This window comes from Astatotilapia calliptera, chromosome 18 (genome assembly GCF_900246225.1).
Source record: "Astatotilapia calliptera chromosome 18, fAstCal1.2, whole genome shotgun sequence".
Taxonomy (NCBI): domain Eukaryota; kingdom Metazoa; phylum Chordata; class Actinopteri; order Cichliformes; family Cichlidae; genus Astatotilapia; species Astatotilapia calliptera.
In genome coordinates, this window is record NC_039319.1 from 10,773,194 (window position 1) to 10,800,230 (window position 27,037).

Genomic DNA, 27,037 nt, shown 5'->3' on the forward strand with positions numbered 1-27,037 from the left:
ATTTAAAGCCATTTTTATGGAGAATGTTCATAAAATTAGACACGCAGTAAGGTTGGTGAAGCAGTGTCTTTAAGCTGAAAAACGAGTAAAATAAGTGGAAGTGAATCATAAAATAATTCACTTCCACCCAGCACTCCTTTTTTTTTTTTTAAAGTTCTTTGACATTTGAACGTCTCTATTTCCAGAACAACTAGGCAAATGTCATTTGCTGATGAACGTCATGATGTGATTAAACTTTTCATAAGTGTAGTGAGATGTTTTTACCTGCATAAATATGGAATATTTAGTCCATCCCCATACATATTATATATGCTCAATGCTTCCTATCATACTGCAGACATGCCGGTTGCAGAACATGTGCAAACTTAGTTGGGACTACAACAAACCAATCCTCACAGAAGGCATGTTGAACTTGACACCTTAATGCATTCATTTATTATAACTTCTCCCATCTAGACTCTCATCACAGTTCACCTTGTGTGTCCTTTTTGACCAAATGCATCGATCCTGTTAGAGCAAAGCTGACATTCAAAAAGCGCTCCATTATTTGACCAGGAAAACCACGGCTGCTCCGTCGCCCACATTTTTCCAGCTTCGATGAATCAGTAGTGATGCTCTGTTTTAATATATGCAAATATTTGTTTAAAATTAGATTTATCCGAGACAGCAAGTACAAACAACCCTGGGATAGTTCCCCTGCTATATCAAACAGTGGGATGAAGATCAGCTAATGACAAAGTCAACCAATGTCATCCCCTTATTGTTTTTGCATGCATAAACACACATGGCCATTTCACTTGTACCAGCAGTTTTCACGGCTAATTAAAATGCAGCTAGATTGACATGGATCTACATTTAGTTTCAAAATGACCCCCTGCTGTCAAGGATATATGGTTCCAGTTGTTGTTTTTCTAGGTAAGCACACAAACAATGGCTGAAGCATTTCATAGAAATGCCACATGTCTCTTTGTGGTGTTTTGGTATTGTTTTGGCTGTAACAGTTATGCCGCCAGGAATGCATGATTACCAGCAGAGCCGTCATGGGAATATGTGAGAATGTGAAGTCCTGTGATTGGATAGAGGAGAGAATGGATAACATCATTGTTTGTGCTTACACATGCACAGCGTGAGCGTGAGTCTGAGTGGGTTTGTGCGTCTTCGAGGGGTGTGTTGCAGTGGTTCACCACAGACACAGTCTTATGTCGTGTTCAACAAATATATCCCATCCCACTTCAGTGGCTTCTTTTGTCTGAGCTATCCCTACAGCTGTAACAAACTAAAACTGAGTAACACCACCAGCCAGGTCCCAAATGTGTCTGTTAAATAATGCTTCCATTACTTTTATCTATTTCAATCATTTATCCATTTTTTGCCTTTATCTCAGTACCTTTAACTGCATTATTTAAAGAGCTGAGAAGTTGTTTTAGCTCGATTTGATCCTTTTTAATAAAGCTTTTTATGCTTTTCACTTTTTTATTATAATCAGGTTTTTTAAAGTCACACTTCACACTTGAATTTTTTATTTGATATTTTATCGTTCACCTTTTATTTTATTTCCTACCTGTGATCTCGTCTACATCGGTTTATCTCTGTTTTGATATCTCCTGTTTGTTTAAGTGCTTATAAAGAAATTTGAATTACACTTGACTAACTATGACCAACCTGTTATCGACATTCACTGGTACTCTGTTCCAGCGTTACCTCTGACTAGACACGTACACATTTCTTAGTCAGATCAGTTTTCTTACACTAAATCGGTTCATAGTCAGCATCACACTTTTTGAGCAGTGAAACACATTCGAGTTCATCACTAAAAATCCTGTACCTGGTTGCATGCCTGTTTTTTCCCGTAACCTTTCGCAATCTTTCTTTCATCACACTCTCAAATCAAGACACAAAAAGCTGTGATATTGCACTGATTGAAGGATGGAAATGCCTCCGAAATTGATGCCAGACCAGGTTCCCTTTGATTCTATGTTTAGGCCTCATAGACTGCTGTCATATGACAGTAACTCAGTGCTGCTGATTTCTGAACAACATGCTGAGTTACCAAGTAGGTGATATTGGCATTTTGTCATGGATAGCCACCTGTTGTCCTTCCTCTAATCTATTCTCCTTCACATCTCTTCCTGCAGGGACAGTTTACACCAGCTGAATATAAGAATGATGAGCTAAATGACACTTTGTAATTGACATAAGTGGCAGTCTAATGCGTTGTCAATAAATGCCAATCACCTCACCCCATGTGAGGGCACTCAGTATGACTGAATAAATCTTAGAACTTAAACTGCACACTAAAGAAAGACTTACTAAGTCTCTCCTCATGTGGCTGCCAGACAACAGTGGTTTTGTCATTTAATTCCCCCGCGATTATCCCGTGCCGTGATTGTCAAAAGCTCAATACGAGATTGATTAGCTGTCCTTCACTGTGGGAAGTCCCTGGCTGCTAGTGATGCTAAACTGTTTTCTGAGCTTTGGCTTATGAATGCAAAACACATTTGAATGAAGACCGCCGGTGTCAGTCTGTGTTCAGTTGTTGTGTCGTGCAGAGTGTCTCATTAAAAAGCAAAGTTATTGGAGCACATAGCAATTAAACAGGATCAGCAAATCCTTTCAAAGCCTGGTAACTATAGTTATGGGTAATCCCTGGTGTACATCTGACCACTAAGTTAGCACCGCTGACTGCACTGAGGTTGATTGCGAAACAGGAAAGGATCGCATTAATTTGTTCTCGTGCTGCTTTCTAGTGTAGTTTTGTGCTTTATTTAACAATACACACGAGGTTACTTGCATTACATCAGTGGAGCCCAGACTTTACTGATGTAAAATAAGACTTTTATCTATTACTTACTGAGGAGAAATGTTTCTATGTATGTTCACTTGATGTTGAATAAGTGACACAAGCAGACAATGCGACAGTATAATGTATTGTCACTGGAATAGTAACAGTAACACACAAAACCTGAATTCAGGTCATCTGACTCACATTAAAGCCATATCTTTATAGGTACTTCATTTGACAGCATGTCCCATGATCACTATCTAGGACAAAGACTTATTCAAGAGGGGTTCATCTATCATGAATGCATGTGTGTGTGTGTGTGTGTGTGTGTGTGTGTGTGTGTGTGTGTGTGTGTGTGTGTGTGTGTGTGTGCATTGCTCAGCGAGAGAGAGAGAGAGAGAGAGAAAGAGTGAATCTCTTTGCTATTCCAGCAAACTCTTTGACTGGTGTAGTAACAGGTATATACCAACAGAGGTCGCTTTTCTTTCTTGTCTACTCCACTTTTAATCTTCACTTTGGTTAAATGTGACCTTTTAAAAGCTGGTCTATGCATTTGCATAAATACACTTAATCAAACTCATCGCATCGTAACGGTGTTCTGTTGCGGCACTAAAAGCGAGGTCATTTCATGACAAGCCATTTGCTGCTGGCTGTTGGAGAGCTGAAGGCATACTAAACCTCAGCTTTCCCCATCATGGGTGAAAAAGCAAGTCTTATTTTGAAAAACAGAAGGCTTCATCAGAATAAATAATTAACCTTTCAAAATAAATCCTCATCTACACAATTATGACAACACAGGAGTGAGAAGAGAGTGTACATGTTCACAGATGATGCTTTGGGTTTGCAGTGATCAGAATCAGAATCAGTGATTTGACCAATATTGCATTGATAATGAACTGCTGATGCTTGTGTTATCATTCCAATATTGAAGTAATCTTTAAAGGTTTTTGTAAAATGGTTACATTAAGTCAAATTTATTTATTCTTTTACACAATTAAATGGTTGAGCCAAACTTCAGCATTTAACTATACATGTACAGTCCAGACATACTGTTACTTTTATATAAAAACTAAACAAATTACACATTACTATCTAAAAGAAACTTCATAAAACCGAGTTGTTAAAGTTCTTAATGTGTCTGAACGTCCAGTGTCCGGAGGCATCAGACATAATTTTACACAAGACATCTACTGACAGTATTGGACATTTTGCTTTAACATTTTCACCTTGCAAATGGTTAATGTGATTACTGTTTTAAATATAATGTGTAATTTGTATGCACACAAATTAGTTCAACCTCAAAAGTCTACCCAATAGCTTTCAACTTTAATTACACTACATGTTTTATTCTAATTATTTGAAATTAAATGAATAATATGTCCCACTTTGGTGCACATTTATTCTGTTTTTGGAGTACATTTCATGCACTGTATGCCCTTCTCTGTCGCTGTTTTTAAAATTGTTGGTGTTACAGCATCCAGAATCCTCAGAGGAGCTGGTGCTCCCTAGCAGCCCTGCTCTGACCCGATGGAGTGGAACAACACTTAATGAGAGACAAAGTCCCTGTTGCATTTTGTTTTATTCTTTTGCAGATCTTAAGCTCCCTCCGCTGTTCTTTCCACTGACTTTACACACCTGATCCCTGTGACCTGAATGCAACAAAGAGAGCTGTGCTTAGAGAGCTGAACTTAGCCCTATGTCTTTCACTGCTGCGAGCCCAACAAGGTCAGCTGAACAGTAATCAGCACCCAAATGCAGACCTGTGAATTTTTGCTTGAGCTGAACTACTCATCCTGACCCCGTTACTTAACAAATATTTAGATGTGACACAACAGTTGGTTTATTTATAACCTAACATTACATGAAAAATAGAAAATCTGTCAGTGATTAAAAGATTACTTATAAAACTATTACTGAGCAGTTGCTTTGAATCATGATATCACTGACAGACAGTCTGAGGTAACAACAAACTCAGAGCGTGACTACAATATGCCAAGGGTCAGATTTGTGGCAGCTTCCCCTTACAGCACACTCTTTTAGACACACATGCACAGTAGTACCCTCTCAAGTGGGCTTGAGGTAGTTATAGAGAGCACTGAGTCCTCCTTGTAGCACCTCCTGGATAGGTTTGAGAAGGGGGTTATGCACAATATGGAGTCCTTTATCGAGCGGGTGGCACGCAAGCCGCCTCAGCTTACTTAACAAGTACATTTCCACTGGTACGCTTTGCAGATCATTGAAGTCAACATTTAGGAGTTCTAAAGACTCCAGGAAGCACAGAGTCTTGGGCAATGTGTGTATGCTATTTCCTTCCAAAATGAGGATTTTTAAATTAACCAGGTCCTGAATCTGGTCCGCAATGGTCTCCAGGCGGTTGCAGGCGAGATGGAGGAAGACCAGACCCTTCATGCTATAGACGCAGGTGGGAATGTGAGCGATGTGGTTGTGGCTGAGATTGAGTTTCGTGAGATTGCGCATGGCTGCCAAGCTGCTTGGCAGGCCTGTGATCTGATTATTGGCCAAACTGAGCACCTCCAGACAGGTACAGGAGCCCAGCTCCTCTGGTACCTCACTCAGGCGGTTGCGACAGGCGAAGAGCACACGCAGTTTTTTTAGAAGGCCAATCTCAGGTGGAAGGCGGGACAGGTTGTTCCCCCACAAGTTTAGAACCACCAGATTGTCAAGAGCACCCAGGGAAGAGGGCAAAGAGCGCAGGCAGTTCATTGACAAGTTTAGCTTCTGAAGGTCTTGGAGTTGCCATAGTTCAGTTGGTGTTTCATTTAGTCCTCGCATGGCTAGACTTAGGGTGCTGTAACCAAAATGCAGTCTAGTGTGTCTTCGGATCCTCCCAGCAGCCAAGGTCATGCTGGACTGGTCGTCTCTAATTGCACTCTGTCTCCGTTGGCTCACACTCATGTCATTCAACTCCTTGCTGGACAAAGTGCGGGACTGCTTCCCACCCATTGCTCTGTTGACTATAACTTATCAGAAGATGTTAGCATGCGATTAGCAAAATCACTTACTAAGAATACTGGCCTCTGATTGAACTCTGGAGTTCTTGAATGAGCCTCGCAGAACATCATCATTTGCATTATTACACTGTCTTGGTCTTGTAGAATTCCTGATGCATATTAGAAACTACACTGAATCCTGTCTAGGTTTTTCCTCACGAAGCTGAGTTACACGCCGCTGTAGCAGAGCACTCTTATGGTCTGAGCTTCCCATACCAACTGCCTCTCTGACTGGATTTCAGTCCCCAGCTGGTCCTGTCACTTCTTCCAGTCCACAGATAGCACACTGCTCCCCACCCACTTCAGGAGAGCAGGACTAGAGATAGGATTCTGTGTGTGATCAATCAGATGAGCTGAGTGCCATGATGTCATAACCTAACGCCAGAAATATACCAGTGCTTACACACGCTGTAAAATGTTACATAACCATGTTTATTTTGTTAATATACTGTAAGCTACAGCTGTTATCTTCTGCAAGAATTTTTTATTTAAAATAAGTGAGATATTTGGCATACCATCGATCGCAATGTCCCCAAACATTTTTTTTTTCTCTTGTGTTGGCCTCCGCACCTTTGTAAATGTTCCCCTGTTTCTTCTTAAACTTCTCAAACTGGCAGCTGCAAAAACACTGAGTCATCTTTCAATGAAGCAACAACTCTGTTATGTGCTGGTTTAATCTCAAGTGCAAAGGGACATGGAACATTCCAGCATGTTCCTAGAAATCTCTGCTGCTATTCAAAATCTCATTCATGTGGCCCCTGAGGAGGAGTCTATCATTTTATGCGAAAAAATATACTGTAGCACATTTCAATTTTTGAATTTGTCTTACCCCACAGCAACTTACACACCATGGTAAAAAGTTCCCAGTGTATTTTCCCTAAAGGGTTTGTCTTAGTTGCTTCCTAGCAGCCCTCTCTTAAACCTATTTGTTCCACTCAAACTTTAAAAATGTCAAACTAAAGTTCAAATATCATAATATCTCAGTTTTTATCTTGACTTCGACCTTGATGCCAGAATAGCTGCTTCATTTATTCAGGTGATTGTATACACTGTAAATGATCCATTAAGCACAAACCTATACTTACAGACAGGCGCTATACACTTAGGTCCATTTATTTTCCAGGGTAGTGACACATTTCACGCAATGCAACCAAGGATTAATGTTAAAGTTTGAAAATGATGATAGACTCTCAGCTTTAATTCAGGGGATTAAACAAAAACTTGCATTAACTAATGTGGAGTTATTACAGACATTACCAAAATATTAAATGAAATGCTAATTTTTAATACTTTGTCAGGATTTCTTAGCAGGCAGGTCCTAAAATCTGGTAACCTTGGATATCACCAAAGAATGCATTTTCTCATTTTTAATGCTTTCTATGCTTAAATAAGAGCTCTTTTAACTACATGTTGAGGGTTCGCAGCACAAACACAAATGTTACATTTGGCCAATCAGATGGGATTTTAATACTCAAGGCTAGTCAAGCTTTTTATCCTTGAGAAAACTAAATGAATAGGGCAACACTTTAGTTCTAGCTATACTGTTGGTTCCTCTGGCGGTTGCATCCATCCAACCTGCCATCCAGAGGCTGCAGTGTCACAGCTGCACAAAGCGTGATGTGTAGCCAAGTTTTGGACCAGATTAACTAGTGTGCCGATTGGTCCATCATCATATATTCCTTTGAAGCTCCTACATGGACACTCCAGTACTGGCTACAGTCCCTCAGTTTACTCACAATCTAAAACAAGTCATTTTAGCTCTTCTTCCTTTGAGCTAATGTTATTTCAGTTAGTTGCACCTCGCAAACAGAAGGCCTGAACAGAGGATAGGAGAGGCTGCTGTGCCTGAGATGAGTGTGCTCTCTTAAGCATCATACACATCCAAAATAGAAAATAGAACAGAAATAAGGAAAAAGTCTAATAGGTCTACCTTAAGTGCAAGTTGCAAATCTAAATAGTGTTTTACAGAAAGTAAATAAATACATACATGAGTAAGTAAGCGACTTCAGTTGTGGGCATCTCATGGATTAACAGGGCTATGTAGTAAAACACACCAACGGGAAGACAAATTATGTAGCTTTGCTGATTGCTACATGACATAAATTTAGCATGAAAGCGTTTTTCTTGTAAACGACTGATAAAAAATGAGCGAAGCTTGCCAGAAACAGTTGGAGAACCGCTGCTTTAGGCACGTTGTTAGCAATAGGAGTGCCCTTGTTTTATTTATTTTCAGCGCTTTGGCTTTATTTTTAATAAAAGCTTGTTTATATTGCAGCCCATGGGTTGAAATCACACAGTCAGACAGACATGCATATTCCAACTGAAAGTCTTTAGCTGGATGGTTTGCACACAGGGTGGTGCTGGTGTTTTAACGCTATATTTGTCTGTCATGCATTTACATATAAAGTAAATTTTAATGAAAATGATTTGGAAACCATAAAAATTTGCAAGCATGTCTGTAGTTTAACATGTATAGTTTTATTATCATTATAGTTACTATACCAGCATGCTGTTCTTGATGTTTCACAGGATACATCCCAGTGAGTTTAATTAAGTCTTGAAAGTATATTTCCTTAAACATTTACTAAATGTTGTCTGCTCTTTATGAATGCTATACAGCAAATGACATCTTGTCATGTTGTATAATCTATTTTAAACAATATATAACGTGAACCATAAAGATGTTGTATAAATGTTATGGGGGAAATATGAACTCGCTTTCCTTGACAGCCTTAAAGAGTCTGACCAGGACTTACAGCGGCCTTAGTCATCATTCTCCTCCCAGTCCAGTAATCAAAGTACCAGGATGACAGTTAGCAGTGATATCCTGCTCTGGGGACTCGGTGGCTCTGCTCTGAGCATGGCTACATCAGCACTTATGAATGACAGGTTGAACCATCTGTTTGCTGAATTGGACAACAGAGCTGTTGAGGTGCATTGGCCATTCAGGCAGCTGCTTGTGCAGCATGTCTCATCTTCGCAATTTTTCTTCCTTTTTTTCGTTTTGGTAAATTCTAATACCCCCACATCACAGAAACTTTTGTAGAAACTGGCTGACTGGTAGATTTCTTGTGTGTGTGTGTGCTTGCAACAAAAAACAAAGTCTTTATATAGCCCCGTTTTTGTTTTTTTAAGGCAATCTGCAGTGCTGATCTTGTGTATATGTGTGCCACGGCTAATTTCACACACAGCAGGATCGCTATATCCTGCCATCCTCTATTTACATGAAAAATGATACCTCAGCTGTAACTGTCAGACCATTGCCCCCCCCCCCCCCCCCCCCATGTGCAAACGCATCCCCGGAGTGGCAACACCGGGCTCAGAACACATGCTGTCAAATATGCAGAAAAACCTTGGCTTCATATGCATATCCCTCATTATGGGTTAACTGTGTCATCTCAATACCTGAATAAAGCCAACACGGATGGACAGATGGAGGAAGGAGATGGGACTGAAGCGAGATAGGTAGGTTGATGGATGGATGGACAGAGGGAATAATGGTTGTGTCTCTGACAGAGATGTTATCGTGACATACCTCTCTCTAACACACTGTAGCCTAACACTCTGTCATAATCATGTGTGGCATGAATCTTCATTAGATGTTCCTTTTCTCCATCCCGTGCATGTTTTCTTCGAAATGAATTGTCCTTTCTACACCAGAGGAACAGATGTGTGGAAACAGCTTGAGATTTAGATTACAAGAAAATGGGATTTACCATTCCTCCTGCATTCACACAACACCTTAATACAGAGTCCCATTAGCGCCAAATGAGGATGAGTTATTCACTCAGCGAACAGTTACACCCTCCAGTCCTCAAGGCGACAAAAATGATCTCATTTGAGAAAGCTCATCTGGTTATGTGGCACAATAATGACTCTGGATGAGCTACCTTTAGAGACTCTAGTTCAAGATATATACTATTATTACTTGTTCATTATTGTGGAAGCTTCTGGCGATGACAGATGATATATGGTTTCACTGCCACAGAACCTGCTGTAGGTGTTTCTCCCCTGTTAAAATGTAAGAACACACCAAGACCCGAGGCTCTTTAGAGCCCATATTGCAGACACATTACTCCTCGAAGCTAGCACTCCTCCTGAAGTATATGCTCGCTCTTAAGACAGAATACAAGACAAGATCAGATCTGAGAGACAAGAAATATGCATTTCGCAAGCCCTTTGACTATTACGGTCAAAATTAGCACCACGAAATGGGAGAAAGCACCCGAGCAGGGCTGCACGGTGTGCCACCTGAGCTGATAATCGTCTATTATTCAGCAGGTGCAGATGTGAATATTCACACCACTGGACACTTTCCACCACTTTCCCATTTGTGCACGTGCATGTTTTCCTCCCTCAGCTAATGGAGTCTGTGGATGTGGCTGTGTATTTTTCTAAAAAATTGAGGATATGTCACACATTTGAATTGCCATCTGGAAATTGGCTGCAACACCGCTCTGCCTGAACCTCCAGGTGACACAAAGGATCTACTAAGCAATGCAAATTAGTAGGGAGGAAATTTGAGGGAGTGTCCAACAAGTCTGCTCGGAGGCTGTGTACGAGGCCAAGAACATTTCATTTAAATGTTACAAATGTTCATTTATTTACCAGATTGGACACGCTGACGTTGCCCCTGGCTTGTTGTGCAAAATGTCAGCATGGAAATAAAAGTGTTGTTATCATATTCAAGCATACTGAAAAAATACTGGCGTTAAAACACAAATTCACAAACACTCTGCGTCTTTTTAGAATATTTTTCACTTCCTTATCAACTCTAAGTGAAACACCTCTAGTGTGTATCTTGTAATCTGCTAATCTCTCACCTCAGGCCACATGCCAGGCATCTGTAGTTAGATATGTAGTGAAGCAGCCAGATTCATCTTGAGATAAACTGGGACAACATGATGAATAGATAATAAAGGCACCCATGGGAAAGCACTATCCGGGTTAACTCCACTGCGTAAAGATACCATTTGTAATGATGGCTGGAATCAACGGGGAAGCAGAGTGAGCAAAGCTAACTGGGCTCCTGAGTGACCAAATCAGTCGTGACTTTGCTGATACAGCAGATGGGGTGTACAAACCAATTGTAGCCTTGACAACAACAAGTGGGGTGATGAAGTACCGCCGAGCATCCTATCTGGGTCTCACCTGCTCATTGCTATAGGCTACTGGATGCTAAACGAGAACAGCTGTACAGTCAATGCAGTTCTGCACAAATCACAGAGAGATAAACTTTTAAGGCTTTTTTGAAGTACAGGTTTTGACCTGGTCACAAACTTCATGCTCAAGAGAAATGTGGGAAATGATGATCAACAATTTATAGTCGAACTGGATTTTAAGTTTTGGGTAAGGTCCTAATAGGATTTCTAGTAAAACTTAAACATTATGGCCAGGCTTGCTGCTCTGATCCTGGTACTGCTTCCCGATTTCCCCTTCATCTTATTTCCTTCCCTTCACTCCACTCTCCGCCAGATTGCTCAGCTCTCTGTTTGAGGTTTTCCTGTTCAGCTGTGCACCAGCTCACCTCGCTCCAGCTCACCAAACCAACTGACTGTGGATTAATCCTATCTGTCCCACTCGCCAATCGTCTCCAGCTACCCAGTGGCCATCAGCCACTTGCCTTGCTCCAGCACCCCAGCCTCAGCCTCTACCTCTGGCTGAGCTCCTCCAGCCCCCATCATTCTACAACACCAGATGGCGAGTCAAAACTTCCTGCCTGCCACATCACATGCTGTTCATTTATTACTATAAATCTCCTTCAAATTTGCTCTTAACTCAGTTTCTTACATCCTGCTTTTGGATGTTCCAACCCAATATTATTCATAAAATAACATAAGAGGTCACGCTGAATAATCTAACATCCACATTAACAAGGCATTAAAATGCAAAGAGACATTTACAACAAGAACAAATGTCAGAGCTATGTCCTTGGAAATTGTTGTTTAACAATAAAATTAAATTAAAGAAAAGAATTGAAGTTAATGGGCTGAGTTTGCTCAGGTACTGCCAAGGCAAAGTCTGAATCAGTTAGTGTTACTATAATATCTGTTTTGGAACACATCTGATACAGTCTGGGAGGGAAATGCAGGATGTAGCTAACACATTTCAGATTTTTAATTGGGTTTAAACCAACTGTCGGCTGATATTGGCAGTGATTTGGTGCAGTTTATTTGTTTTATCAGTGCTTTTTGCTGAAAAGCTGCCTGCTACATCTAAAACGAATGAGTCTGAACCATCTGCTGGAGCAACTCTTTGCATATATATATTTCAACTATTGCATTTTTTTTAAAGATGCTGATCATAGCAACTTTAGGATGATTCTAGCTATTTTTATTTTATCTCAGTTTTCATCATGTGCAAAAGAAATGACAAAAAGTTCAGTTGGCAGTGATCATCGGGCTGATCCTGAAGTCACGGTGACAGCAAGTGTAGCGCATGTTTGAGTTAAAAGAGCAATTTAGCCGTTCAGCAGAAGGACAATAAAATAGGGGAAATGTCACTGCCAGCTAGAATAAACCATCTATCGTGTGTGGTTGTGTGTCAGGTGTTATAGAGAAACTCATATTGGAATTTTTGTTTTGACTGCAAGTGACAGAAGTTTCAGGGCTGATGATTTTTCTGTTCACGCCACCAGAACTTGAAACAATAGGATCTGACAGGCTCTGTTCTAGAAATTAGGATGCTTGCCAGACCATCACTGCCAGCAAGCCATAAATGTTTCATGTGGTGCTGATATGGTAATCATTGGACCCCTACAATGACACCTTGTGAGAGTTGGATAACGATGGCTGTCTTTCAGGCCTGTGTGACTCTGGACTCAGTCCAACAGCTGAGGCACAGCCTGAAGTGGGAATCTGTCTGCTAAAAAAGCCGAGCTGGATCCAATAGGTGGATAAAAATGTCAATAAGATGAACAATATGAAGGTGCACCAGGTGTCCTTTAGGCATCGCACAGCTATGGACTATTGCAGAGATATGCCGTACAAATACATTCCTCTTACTTAAATATGCATTCCGTTTCATGAGGTTTGCGAGAGGGTCCAGGTGCCCAGTGGTGGCACAGACCCAGCTGGAGGATGTGGCTGACTAGTGCTCAGGCTGGCATACTAACAGAGCCAGGGGTGCTTTTCACAGCGAGTTGAAAGAGGCTGGCGCTGAAGCCACGAACCCAGGATTCATAAACGCGAGCTCCAGCTGCATGCCCACTACCTCCCATATAGATAAAGAAATTAGAGACTAGAAGTTAAAAAGCATTTTTTTTAAACCACACCCAAGACTGGACTTGAATACTGGTCTTGTGACATTACCTGTCACATGCAGCAGATGCACGTTGATCACATCTTCCTGCTGATGTGAGCACGACCTGTGTGATACAATTTGCTGGTGTGAAGAAAAAAAAGAAACTTCGATGGGACGGAACAATAAAAAGGGCAACATTTCTAAAACAGCTCAATGTATTATTTGTCTGAGCTTCGTGTAAGCCTTTTATTAAAGTGAAACAATCATGTCAGACACCTGTTGTTCTTGCAGGGGGTATTTATTGTTGGTCTATGTCAGCACACTGAAATCCCTGGATAGACCATGGCTGTATTAACAGTATGACCTATTTTTGGTCATCATAATTTCCTGAGCATGTGTGTGTGCGCGTGTTTGAGTGGGAGAGGCAGAGAAAGTGACAGTGTTCGTGTGTATGAGTGGGCATTTGTGTGTCCAGTGATTGCATGCACCATATTTTCTGACACCCAATGTCATGCAGAACAAATCGCCTATTGCTGACACCAGTGATTTCTTGTCTCTACTGCTGAGAAGTGTGTGTGTGGAGGCAAAACAGTTGGGTCTTACTGACGGGGAGTTGGACATTTCTGTGATTAAGTAGTAATGGTCCAGGACGTGACAGGGAAACTGGGGATTTCCTCGGTCACAGGGCAATAAGAACTGCACAGCTTGGGCCTGCGTGCTGCTATTTTTGGGAGTGTATATAATTATTTCAAGAGTTCTGCCACCAGAACTTTCTAAACTGATGTTTAGGCGCTCTGTCCACAAAATCCAACTTTACCGGGTGAATTGCTTGTGTTTGTGCCGAGGGATGATTGGCAGACATGAGTAACATTACGGCTTTAAAAGCAAAGAGGACTCTCATTATCCCACCACCTTCTCCACGCCTGCCTTGAATTCCAGTCTGCAGATGGACTTAACCCACTAATTGCGGCTTGAGTTCCTATGGTATTGTTGCATGCCTGCGGTTTAGTTTAAGGTTTTAGTTATATTAAGAGATGGGTATTTTAGCGTTTGTAATAGAATATGCAATCAGCCCAAACAATCACGGATGTGTGCAGCGTGATTTATGCACCTTGTGCCTCACTGTTCAGGGACTTCTTATGACTCGATAGTGTGGAGCAACAGGGCAGTTTGTGATTTTAAATGTGATGCAAAAACGAGATGGAAACAAACTGTAATTGGAAGTTGATGTTTCAGTGGGAATATAAAACAGTTATTTGTGCACATAGGGCTGCAGTACTCCAGTGAGTCCTAGGTAGCTATAAATGATGCTCTGTGGACATCTAGTGGCCAATGCTGAGATAACTGAAGCAGGATTTATTTAAAAGCAGCCCAGCTTTTTAAATCATCAGGCGCTATTACAGTAGTAATAAATCTTTACTTGCAGTAATGAGTCTAAGTCTTTAGTGGCCCCTCAATTCTTTGTCTTGTTTCCATATTATATTCTTGTAATGTGTTTTAAAGTGGTATTGAGCAATAAGTCTCCAGGCTTTCTGAAGGTCTTTCAAGTTTTTCTTTGGACGTTGGCTGCTTTTTCAGTCATTTTCAATCGAGTCCACATACCTGAGTATGAATCTTTTTGTTTGTTTGTTTGTTTGTTTGTTGCACTTTTCAACACTGTCCATTGAATTATCCAAGCTTAAACAGCACTTAACAAATTTAGCAGACCACCAGCTAGTCTAAGGTTCATGCCACAGAACCCTTAAATTAACAGTATTTACAACATTCTGAGGTTAGATTGTGATAGATCCAGTACTGATACTATCGATTCCAGTATTAGCAGTATAATATTTATTTAGATTAGCCAGTGGAATGGGGAATTTGTTTCCAGCTTCTCAGCTCAGCATGTAGCCCACTGAACAGTTTTTCATTTTGTTGTTTTGTTCGTTTTTTAAATGAAAAATATACCTCAAACATAAGTATACCTTTTTGTGCTGACTGTCTATTTTATTTATAATCTATTGCACATTTAAACAACAAAAGTTGACTCAAAGTCCTTTAGAGACAGGTACATCTAGGTCTCCAAAAATCCAGTTTCAAAGCTGTGCTTTATTGTTTTTGTTTCGTTAACTAATAATTGTGAAAAGTAAAAATCCCAGTGATTTCGTGAACATTAAAATGTGTTCAGAATTTGCAAACTGGTGAGGATTTATCTCCTAAATCATGACACTCGGCTCTCCCCTACATATGCTGCCTTCATAGATTAAAAGTATCGGTATCACTGGTATCTGGCAATACTGGCCCTGAATTTACTCAATGGTATTAAAACATTTATTCATATATAATTTTCCTTTCATTGATGTTCTCCCCCAGTATTTCCAAGCATTAATCTATGTTAACCTACTAATCTGTGGGATTGCAGTCGAGGCTGTTTCATTGTCATGTGATGCCTTATAGCCTCATTTCACACGGCCTTCTGCGCATCTACATGAGTAAGGACCATCATCCCTGTTCCGGTCCTTCCTGACCCTAAAGATATGAATGACACCCCGCCCGACCACCCAGCACGTCACGAAGCCTGACACAGCCAATGAAAATGTCCAAACCGGGTGCCGCTGATTAACGGACAGCTGCCTTATCCAACGGGAGCTTTCCGTGCGCCTTCATCCCCCGCCTGTGTTCTACGTGTAGCCAATCAACGCGCAGGATCAATTACTAATTCATTACTTCGCAAAGGGGAGTGACGCAGTTATTGTAGATGTATAGATACTCCATGCTTTTCTCATATGACCTGAAATTACATTTTTTTCAAGCTTTCACGCAAAAACAAAATCCACATAAACACAGCAAAGCAGAGGGATTCCCACTGTCATCTGCAAGCTGCATGACCATTCTCTGCGCCCCTTGAATTTGGATGCCATTCCGGGAGGAGGTTGCGGTAAACCCCGAGGACTAGATGCGATAACCATAAGGAGACATGCCGCAGCCGAAATCACGAAAAATCGCCATCCTCGGGTACAGATCCGTAGGTGAGTATGGAACGGAAGCTGAGTACAGCGGGGAAAGGCGGCTTCGAGTGGGACGCAGACCCAAGATTTTTAGCGGCCTTTCAGGCCAGTACAAGTCCAGCGTGAGAGCGCTTTACGCCTCCTATAATAGACTTAAATTATAGGGAGTAACATCTGACACGCGGCGTCTCAGGGCGGGCGAATGAGCGCCACCAGGTGAGACGTGGCTCTGCGGTGTGAGTGTAGCAGCGCAAGAGGCCTCCCATAACGTGTGCAAGAGAAAGATTTTAATCGATCTTATTGATAGGTTTCCGTTAGCCCTTAACCCCGGTGCCATGTTAGGCAGTGCCATGCCACGCAAAAACCATCGACGGCTTTGACGCATTTAGTTTGCGGTTTATTTAGTGATGTGTAAAAGCAAAGGATGTTGAGGATGGCAAGATGGCACACACAGATAGCACGACTGGAGGCCCAGGCAACACCAACTGCAACCCTGTAATATCCCCACAGAGACGCGTGATGTGTTTATGTTTCCCTGCTTTGTAGTAACCTCGACGATTTCTAAACATGTTCATCAGTATAGTACAACGTGCTTCATGTGGCGCATTTAGGCTTGTTCACGGTTATTAAGCTTTATATTTGTATTTTTTTGTATCATTGTATGGCTACATTCACTCATAGAGACTGATCTCGACAAAAACAATCATAATGATGACTTCTATAGATGTTATCCCTTAATTGCTACACTGACTTCCTCCATCTGAGGTTAACTATCGTCTCTGTGTTTACAGGAAAGTCCTCTTTAACCATCCAGTTTGTGGAAGGCCAGTTTGTTGATTCCTATGACCCAACAATAGAAAACAGTAAGTGGGGATTTTTTTTGAAATTCATACAAAAACCGTGTTTCCCCCAGGAAACTCTTTACATGAGGTGGCACACAACTCAGGTCCCTGTCTCTCTTGTGAATCAGTAAGTGAAGCCTACATGTATTGGCCCCAAAATAGCTGTTTCTGTGATATCCTATCCTCAGCATTGCTGCTCAGTGTGTACCAGCAAAGCTGACTATCAAGTTTATCCTTATTTATCATCCCAGCACTACAAATGTGTCAGTTTGTCATTAGATGCTCTTCGTACAGCAATGAATAAATCCTTACTGGTGCATCTTCTGTAAGGTCAGAACATCGTGTTCCTCATTATTTGTCATTTACTGTCAGCCCCACACTCGGATTTGCTTACAGCCAATTCTCACACCTGAAAAGCTGGAATGAGGATGTGTTAGCTTACGCTTTCCAGCTTTAAGGTTGTTCAGAGCACCTCGTGACAGAAGAAGTTAACCACCAAAGGATTTCATGGAGTGACAGTTGTTTTTCTTTCATAACTGGTTTATAATTATACTACATCAGGAGTACATCCACTGTTTTTGGTCAGATGCAACATTAAATATTAGAGCTTGACCAATATAGGATTTTCAACATTTGGTGATTTAAAAAATCAGATCTATCATCATATATATTTTTTTCTTTCAGATGTGAAGCACAAACAGATTTACATTTATTAATTGTATTATTATTTATGAGTCCTTATTTTAAAAAAAACATGACAGTGCTTATTAAAATAAACTTGTCTTATTGTCACAGTTAGTCTGGAATTTCCCGTTTCTGCTCTGTCAGACTGCTCAGATCGGTGTTTGCTTTGTTTGTGGTATCCAAACGCCTGCTGGCAAAAGTCAAGTCACAGAGGGCCCTCTAGTGGACAAAATGTGCAACATCAACACTCATATCTTGAAGGGTGTTTCTCCTGTTTCTTCTTTAGTCTTTAAATGTTCATTTATTGTCTTTTGATACCTATATATCAGAAAATAGCTAATAAGGGAAAGTATTTGCTATTATTATAGCCATTATAGTTCATGTTTGCCTTTATTAGCTATTTGCCAATTTCATAGACTCCCACCGATATAGCTGCAGGACCGATATCAGTTGGGCTCTATTAGATCTTTAAACTGCACTTATATGGACGCAGATATCACACAGCAACTGTTGTACGTAAAACACAAGGTAGCTTTATAATCGCTGCTGTTTGAGTCGTAGTAGTACTACACATGACAGTAAGTGGAATGCATTTGTACGCACTGTGTATATTCCACCTTATCTTTGTGGGTTTTTAACAAGGTTTAGAGACCCTGTTATGAAAAAAAGCAAGTTTGTTGTTTACAGAATTTTGATTGAATTTACTAATGAATCACTGCAGCTAGGGCTGTTCGATATAACGATATATATCGATGACATATAAAAACGTCTATCGTTTGATTCTACACTATCGTTTGTTTCGTGGTGTCGCAAAATAAACTGTTTACGGCAATATTTTTTCATTATTTTGATGGTCACTGTAGTGGCTATATTAATTTCTTAACATTCCCTCTTTCTCTTACATTTAATATAACCACACTACAAACGGACAAGCGTTTGTTTTTATGCGTTGTCGTTAGCAACAACGACGGTAAAACCACCGCGTGTCCGCTTGTTCCACATAAACCTTTCACAATAAAGCTCAAGATCCTGTTGAGACTTTTCAAAATAAACTGAATCACGTGAAAGATGCAGAGTGTTTACGGATGAGAAGCAAAAAAGAGCCGTCAGGTGCTAAAAGATAAACCTTAGACTCAAACGTTAGAACAGGCTTTTCCCTGCAGCATGCCGTGTAATAAATACTCACAAAGAAAACGGCGGCCGTTAAAACCTATGTCTAAAAATGTATAGTTTCATACATCAGTTAAAATACTCGACTCCAGGTACACGACGCCCCACTGGAAACACTTCACACAAGTCGAGCTGCCCGAGATTCACAGAATTTACAGAAAAGGTTAAATTTTTGTGATTTATATCGATATCGGGCGATAGATGTCTTAATATCGGGATATGAGATTTTGGTCATATTGCACAGCCCTAACTGCAGCTGTAATACAGTAATTCAATGTGATAAAAATGTGGTAACATTACAAAGCTTATGCTTTATATTTTACATTTTGAACTTAAAGTGCAGTATGAGAGAAAACGTTTTCTAAATGTGTCTAAATGTACATTATGTTTAAATTATTTTTAAAACTTGTATGATCTGTTCTCAAAATCTAAATTCTATATTATGACAGCTCTATGGTCTAAGTGACTTCTGATTGAAAGATAATGATTTGCAAGACTTTGCTGTTACCCAGCAGGGTGTGATGTTCCTTCTAAGCAAATGCATTTAAACACCGCAACAGCTGATTCCACCACTTTCCACACTTTCAACCAGAAAGAGAGAGCTTTCTTTTGAGATATCAGCCGGCGTGCCGTTTGGTTGAGATAAACGTTTCTCTCCGACTCGCATGCAGCGGGACTTCTCTAGTTAAGAAAGGGAACTTTTCTTAAAGACAATTTAAAAGCACTATTTTGGAGCGCAGGAGAACTTGCAGTTATTCATAACCTCCAAAACAAACCTGATCCCGGCCACCCCAGAGATTTGAGTCTGAATTGTAGGTTGTATCTGTAGGCTATTTCTCTTCTCCCTGACATGTTCGCTCACATGCTGTCCCACCCTACGCTTCTTAAATCTGTTGTCTGTATCTATAAATAATCCCTGGATGGTTAATGTAAAATGAAGTGCCAGCATTATCAGTGAGATGCTGCAGACATTGCATGCCCGCTGTAGATAATATGACCCATCTCCAGGCTATTGACATTCCTGTCCTGAATGTGCTCATTGGGATGAATCTATAACTGGATTGTGTCTTGTATGTCCTGCAGAGAGTAATAAAGATACACTCAGCTGGATAGTACTGCATAGTTGCACAACTGTGCTATATTTGTCATACGTATAAGAGAAAAGAAATGTATTGTCGTATCTACAAAACATTGTTGTCTTGTATTTGCAGCATTTACTAAGATGATCACAATAAATGGACAAGAGTACCATCTCCAGCTTGTAGACACAGCAGGGCAGGTATGTCTCAATGCGCTGTTTATGAACCTGCCAGTGGTTTTGTTGATTTTTCTTTTTTTTTAATGTGTGTCGTAACAGTACATGCTAATTCCCTCACTTCAAATCCCTTTTCCAGGATGAATACTCAATCTTCCCACAGACTTACTCCATAGATATCAATGGCTACATACTGGTTTATTCAGTTACATCAAATAAAAGGTATAGAATTCCCTCCACTTTTCAAAACCAACCTAAATATCTCCTGTGTCCTGCATAATGAGGTGCACTGAAGAAAAGCAAATAAACTTTCCCGTTTCTTCCAGCTTTGAAGTTGTACAAGTTATCCATGAAAAACTGTTGGACATGGTGGGAAAAGTTCAGTAAGTTCAACTTTTCATTTTGCTCTTAAAGCCATTTCAAGTCATATGACATAAATCATGCATAAATGACAACATGGCATTTACTTTTTCCTTCAATGCAGAGTTCCAATTATGCTCGTCGGAAACAAGAATGACCTACATATGGAGCGGTAAGCGCTAGCACACACCTAAATTGTACATCCCTCGAGACAATAGGTATGCACATGGGTCACGTTTTTTTGGTTTGTGTGGAAATTTATATTTGGTTTCTTATTATTTGCTCGCAGAAATGAAAATTTCTTGTAAAACACACTGAAATACTGAGTATTTAATATTTAGTTCACACATGTCCCAAATGAAGACAGAAGCCATTTGCACTAAGCCAGGAAGCTGTGTTTAGCACTGTGCTTTCACTGTACACAACCCAGAGTCAGTGGATTAACATACACAAGCAGATTTCTAAGGAATTTAATACTGTGGGATATTTAAAGCAGAGACTGTGGCTTTATTCTGAAAGACAGTATTTGTGTTTTGGTCTGACTCTGCTGTCATCCCTGTGATTTTGCGCTCTTTAGAGTAATCAGTTGTGAAGAGGGCAAAGCATTAGCTGAATCCTGGAACGCTGCCTTCATGGAGTCCTCAGCTAAAGAGAACCAGGTAGGAAAGGCTTATTTAACTATCAGTGTGGGGGAGAAAAAAATGGGACTCTCCACCATTTGACTTTAGAACTGAAGAAGCTTCTCGGATGAGAGGTGAAACGTCTTCAAGTAACTTAAAGAAGTCCAGACGCTTTTCTTTGCAAGCTCCTTTGACTACGATGACCTGGATGACTGAGAACCTTCACAGGTGTGAAGTTTACACATGCTCCCTGTGACTGTGTAGGTTTCCTGCCACAGTACAAAGACATTCGAGTTTGAATGACTTTTAAATTGCCCACAGTCATGAATGTACCTGTCTTAGTATGTCAGCCCTGACATCATTTGGCAACCTGTCCGCTGCATATGACGCCTCTCACCCAGTGTCAAGTGAGATCAGCTCCTGCTTGCCTAACCCTGTAGAGCAAAAGCCTGTAGATATAATGGAAGGATATGCGGATGGAAAATTACTGAATTGCTTTCATTGCACAGTGATGGTACACATCCACAGGATTCTTCATTTTCACACTTTGCATTTTCTCTCAGTGGAGACAAAGTTTCTGGTGCTGGATTGTGTTTCAATCAGGTCATCGAGTTGCCCACTCATAGAAGCTCTAGGTTACTTTAATAAAATCAGAGGTGACCTAGTATGACTTGAGACCTGTGAGAGCTCCTGAAAAAATGTAATCTAACGTGAAGACAGCCTCATCATGGACTTCCTGGTATGTTTTTGTAACACCAAGACAGATTTGCAAAAGAACAATAAAGCTGGTTTCAATTAGAAATTGTGGAGCAGCTGAGTTATGGCTGGCATTTATTCGACACTTTTTAATGGTTCTTCTGTCAAGCATCCAGCGCAGTTTGGTATGACTGGCTTGACAACGATCGTAAAGTTGTAATCTTCATTATGATGATGTGTGAAACTTGTGAAAACTTGCCTTTAACGCCATTACCTCACGGTATTACACATCATCGAAGACCATAAAAGGTGTCACTTGGAGTCTCAAACTAACATTTGACTTTGCTTTTTACTTCAAAACTGTGACCTGCAGCATTTTTTCAATGGCAGTTGTACTTATTAATCTTTAATAATCAGTCTTTACTAAGCCACAGGCTAAAAGGCCTCATACATAAGCTATACTTGGTAGCTGGCTTTTGGTAACTGAAAACACAATCAGGTGACAGGTTCATTTAAACGAGACAATGCAAAGTGACATGTTTATGTTTGTCTTCCACTTCATTAAAGCAGACACCCCAGGAAGATCTGGTTCTGATATGCAGTCGCTTTACTGTCAAGAGCAAATATCGAACGTATGAAGTGACATTGGAATTGAAATGTGATTAAAGGCATATTATACAGCTGGATTTAAATCTGCATAAAATGTCTTTTTTTTTAAATCAGGAAACCAGATAAATAAAGCAGTCTGCACTGATTTACATCAGTCCAGGAGATAATAACTTGTCGCCTATAGTTGCTTTATACAGTATGAAAAGCTTCTCCTTTGTTTTATTATAGTCTTGCAGCTGCAATGCCACTGCATGACCTTCCACTATTTTTCTATTTATTGAATTACATACAGATAGCCTGCTTCAGAGTAAAGTCCAATCAATAGCACACACATCAGACTGGGTCTCTTATGATATGTATTGCACTGGCACTGTTAATGTGGGAGATGTAGGATCACAGTGGCTCATCAGTCCTGTCTGTCACTGCCTTCTTTCTTTTGCAAAAAGTACCATATGGTAAATGCTAAATGGACTAGTACTCATATAGCACTTCTCTGCTCTTACTGAGCCCTCAAAACACTTTTATGCTGCAAGCCACATTTATCCCTTTGCACACACACTCCCCTACAGCACTTTGTTTTGTGGCTTTAAAGGCTTTTTACCCATCATAAGCATGATCATATGTTGATATCAGAGGGATTTTGGGCTTTACTGTCTTTCCCAATCGTGCTTTAAAATGTGGTTATCGGGTAGTATTCTTCAGTAGTGAGATTGTGCTGCTTTACACCAATATGAAACCTCAACAGGAGTCCCTTAGCTCTTTGTGCATTAGCTGTTTCACAGCAATGAGCCCAGTGATTTGACTGGCTAAGAGTGAATTTAGTAGTCAACAATCAACCTCTGATTTATATTCCACTTAAGCCAGCCCAAAATAGCAGGTGTGCTTGAAGCGCCCACACAGTCTGCCTTTTCGAGACCTATCATTTGGCACTTTTCACGGCCCCTGCATTGCAGTGTAGACCAATATGTCAGCACTGTGTTTCCTCCCTCCAAGTAGACTAAATGTCACTAATGTATTTTTAACAATAGTTTATCCTCCCTAGACAAAAATGTGTTTATTCGGTATTCTTTTGATGCTAACCGTTTTTGCCACCGGCTTTGCCATCATACCCTAATAGTAGACAACAGTAAACTAGCCACATGTGAAATACAAAACAAACCCTCCTTCTGTTTGCTGCTGGATATATTTCTCAACATAGAGTAGCAAAGTTCATATTCAGGATGTCAGTTAACCAGCTTCAAATTAAGTTAGAGGCAATAGTGCTCAACTTCAACACAATGAGATCTCTGTTGTGACTAAAGTCTGTGAGGCTCCAGTGGATGAGGAGCAAATTCAAACGTGGTGTACTGAGGCATGTGACAGCATTCTTTGTGTGTGTGTGTGTGTGTTTGGCGCTCTCTTAGACGGCCGTGGAGGTTTTCCGAAGGATGATCCTGGAGGCAGAAAAGATGGACGGTGGCGTGCAGCCAGGAAAAACATCCTGCTCCATGATGTAGAGCCGCCCAATCAACACACAGGACACTGCACTGGGATATCCCGTTACTTGAAGGCTAGCTGCCAGTTCTCCTCCACCTCAACTGACTCCACCCCCAGGGTCCTAAATATCCAATATTGTCTATTTATGGCTCTGATTCCACTGTTATTTATCAGTATTCCCTTTTGTCATCCTTGTTTTTCTTCATGTGTTTGATAAAAGAAAAGGACAAGTGGTGGCTCCTTGTCTTGCATTTTCCACAACCCGCCCCTCCGTCTCTGGGCTCGGCACTGATGCAAAACACAGAATATCACAGATGTATCAGGAAAAATCCTATATCGGAAATGATGACAACTGTAACTAAGTTAGCAGTGGCTCAATGAATCTTTGCTTCCCGATATGCAGCTTCCATTTAGCCCCTTCCCTGTTTAAATAAAATGAGATAAGAGGATTGTCATATCTATCAGCCATGCATATGCCTGGAAAATGGTTAGATAAACACAGTCATTTTTTCTGATACATCACCTGCTGTTTGGTCCCATCCATATGCATCTCTTTTTCTACTTCATCTACACACCGTACCCACTTCTCTGTCCCTCGGTTTGTTTTCATAGCAGATACTGTCAGCCAAAAGGAAAAAAAGAAAAAAAAATCTGCATTCATTTTCTAATGTTGAAAATGTTGTACAAATGTTTTTGATTGTAATCATTAAAACGAAAAGTGGTTATCTAAGCAGGCTGTGTTTTTGAATTATTGCAGAGGCTGTTAGCTAATGAGTTTTGTCACTAGGAAGGCAGGGTGTTTCTCTTTGTTTGCACCCTTTTAATGATAATTGATATGTTTGGGCTAAAAGGAGAGAAGTACTTAGCCGTTTTGATTTGTTGAATGCTTTGTGCTTCTTCGTAAAAGATGGAATAAATTGAAAAGGGTGCAGGATGCAAGCACAAGGAGAATAATGATGTAATGATTTAGTGCAAAGTAATAAAGGTTTGTTCCACCTCATTGCAGTATAATAACTAAATGCTGATTCCATGCTTACTTTTTCTTTTTTTCCCCCAGGGAGCAGTTACTACACTTTAGAGGCACATCTAAGGTATCCAGCACTGACTGAGAACAGGAGTTGCAGCCATCTGCTGTTCAAACTTTTGTTTGTGAGATGTACCCAATCAAACGCAGGCTGACTTAAAGAGATGGGGGAGGGAGCTATAACAACTTATTATGGCTAGAACATGAACTGGGAGGCTACAATACTTTCTTACAAAAGAAGAAGAATTTCTATGAACTGGTATTCATGGAAGTTTCATTTAATTTAGTCCAGAAATACAAATATATATGCTCAAATATGAGCATAATAAGTCCAATTTAATGATAATCAGTGAGCTATTGTTCCTTTAATAGTAGCACAAGAGTTTTTAAGTAAATTGAGGTATATAAAGTAAAACCTTGAACTACTTGGAAGAGCTTTTATTACAAGAAATAACCCAGATAATAGTCTGTTGCAAGTATAACATGATGAGATTTTCTAACATTTGCCTATTTGGGGATTAGTAATTGGCTCTTTAAGAAAAAAAAGAAACTTAGTGTCAACACAAGAATAAGGACAAGCATAGGCGCTTTTTCAAAGTATTTTATTTTTCAGTCCAGGGAACTTCAGAGTATATTTTTCTAAAAATAGCTGCTTTAATGTGTTCACACCTGGGTTCTCCCCGAAGCAGCTGCAGTCTGCAGGATTCACTGGGGGTTAAGTGCCTTACTCACACTGGACTGCAGTAAATTGTAATTTTCTTTGATGTTGAATTTTATAAGGTGTTGCACATGTCTTCGCTGCAGCACTTCATATTAATGTAGGCGTTCATCTTCAACATTTCGCAGCTGTCCAGATCCATGCATTTCTGGTAATGGCCATCTACGAAAGCCAGATGAAAAGGTTATGTTTCATTTTTTAAACATTTACACAATTCACATACACTCGACAGTCTCCATTATTATACAAGGAATAGTGTCTCTGCTCTATGTGACCTTAGAAAGTTGATCAAAGTCATGCTTTTTTTATATAACATAATTTGCTTCTTGTACTCTTTGCCCCTTTCCCTACTGGAATAAATATAAGATGAGGAACTTACACGGTGCTTTGAGGAAGTTGGCGGAAGCGCACCCATTCTTTTCTGGTTTGCATGTTTCTACAGTGAGTTCACAGCTACCTCCAGCCCTTTTTGGGACACAGCGGTGGCAGTCCAGGGCTTCACCTGAAAACCAAGAAATAGAAAGAAGATTACAGAATAAATTCTGTCATAATGTGGCCGAAATGTATTTTGGGACAAAATAGCATTTACCAAGGATTTAGAAGTTTTAATTTAGATGTTAAAGAGTGGTTTGTGTAGGTTGTAGCTCACTGCAGTGAAGACTTTATAATGAAGAAAATGGTGCTCACTGTTGCACAGCAGCAGAGGTTATGTTTATACAGTGGAGAATCAGTGACAGACTCACCGGCTGTAAATAGCAGGGCGACAGCAAGAGCCAAGACCAACAGCTTCATTGTTCTGTTCAGCATTGCAGCCTATGCAAGATAAAGCACAGGCTTGATAACACGGACACAAAGTGCTTTCAAAACATCAAATTCCAGCACTTTTAATTCATGACATTTACCATGTATTTTAAACTTTTCCCTGTACTGAGTATTGTTTAATGGTCATATAAGACTCTAGAAAGTGACACACTCTTGAGTGAGTATATATAGTTTAATTATATAGTTTGTATATAAATGTGTCCATATATCCCAATGCAGTATTTAAATTTGACAGATCATATATGATCCCAAAACTACATCATTACCTATGTTATATGCATGTTATTAAAAATGTTCCCAAAAAACTGCTGACAAGATCTAAAAGACAAACTGCATTTGTCTGAAAAAAGTCTTTTATATATACACATACATACCTTGCTGTATGTCTGTCTTGGTTTCTCCCAGTGACTGAGAGGACATCGGCTTTCCCTCTTTATATAAACCCTTTCATACTTTGCACTGTCATGGTAACATCCCATTAGGTGCTGTGGCTCTTTTAAGTCTATATACTTAGCATCGCACTCATCCGAGTACACTGTGTTCAGGGGTCATAGTTTCCCAATGCTCAGATGCCCTCATTAAGCACGAGCTGTCCACCTTTTATCCACTGTACAGTCTATAATTCATGAGAATTGCTAATAGCAATGTATGCATTCAGTTCAACCTCATATATCTATTTCTATAAGATACATTTGTACCTCAGGGGAATAAGAGAGAGAAAGAATCAGAAAGAGTCAGA

The 27,037-nt window shown here is 40.2% G+C and overlaps 2 protein-coding genes across 2 annotated transcripts; one reads left to right on the forward strand and one right to left on the reverse strand.

Annotated features, from left to right (window-relative positions):
* Nucleotides 1-3,827: 3,827 nt before the first annotated feature.
* Nucleotides 3,828-6,029, reverse strand: LOC113010864 (leucine-rich repeat-containing protein 30-like). Its single transcript, XM_026150108.1, has one exon. It carries the CDS (start codon nucleotides 5,744-5,746, stop codon nucleotides 4,847-4,849), a length of 900 nt encoding a protein of 299 aa, XP_026005893.1. The 5' UTR covers nucleotides 5,747-6,029; the 3' UTR covers nucleotides 3,828-4,846.
* A 9,694-nt stretch (nucleotides 6,030-15,723) lies between these two features.
* Nucleotides 15,724-24,734, forward strand: rheb (Ras homolog, mTORC1 binding). Its single transcript, XM_026150482.1, has 8 exons — nucleotides 15,724-16,043; nucleotides 16,814-16,885; nucleotides 19,930-19,997; nucleotides 20,113-20,195; nucleotides 20,300-20,356; nucleotides 20,458-20,505; nucleotides 20,911-20,992; nucleotides 23,662-24,734. Exons 1-8 carry the CDS (start codon nucleotides 15,992-15,994, stop codon nucleotides 23,752-23,754), a joined length of 555 nt encoding a protein of 184 aa, XP_026006267.1. The 5' UTR covers nucleotides 15,724-15,991; the 3' UTR covers nucleotides 23,755-24,734.
* Nucleotides 24,735-27,037: the final 2,303 nt, after the last annotated feature.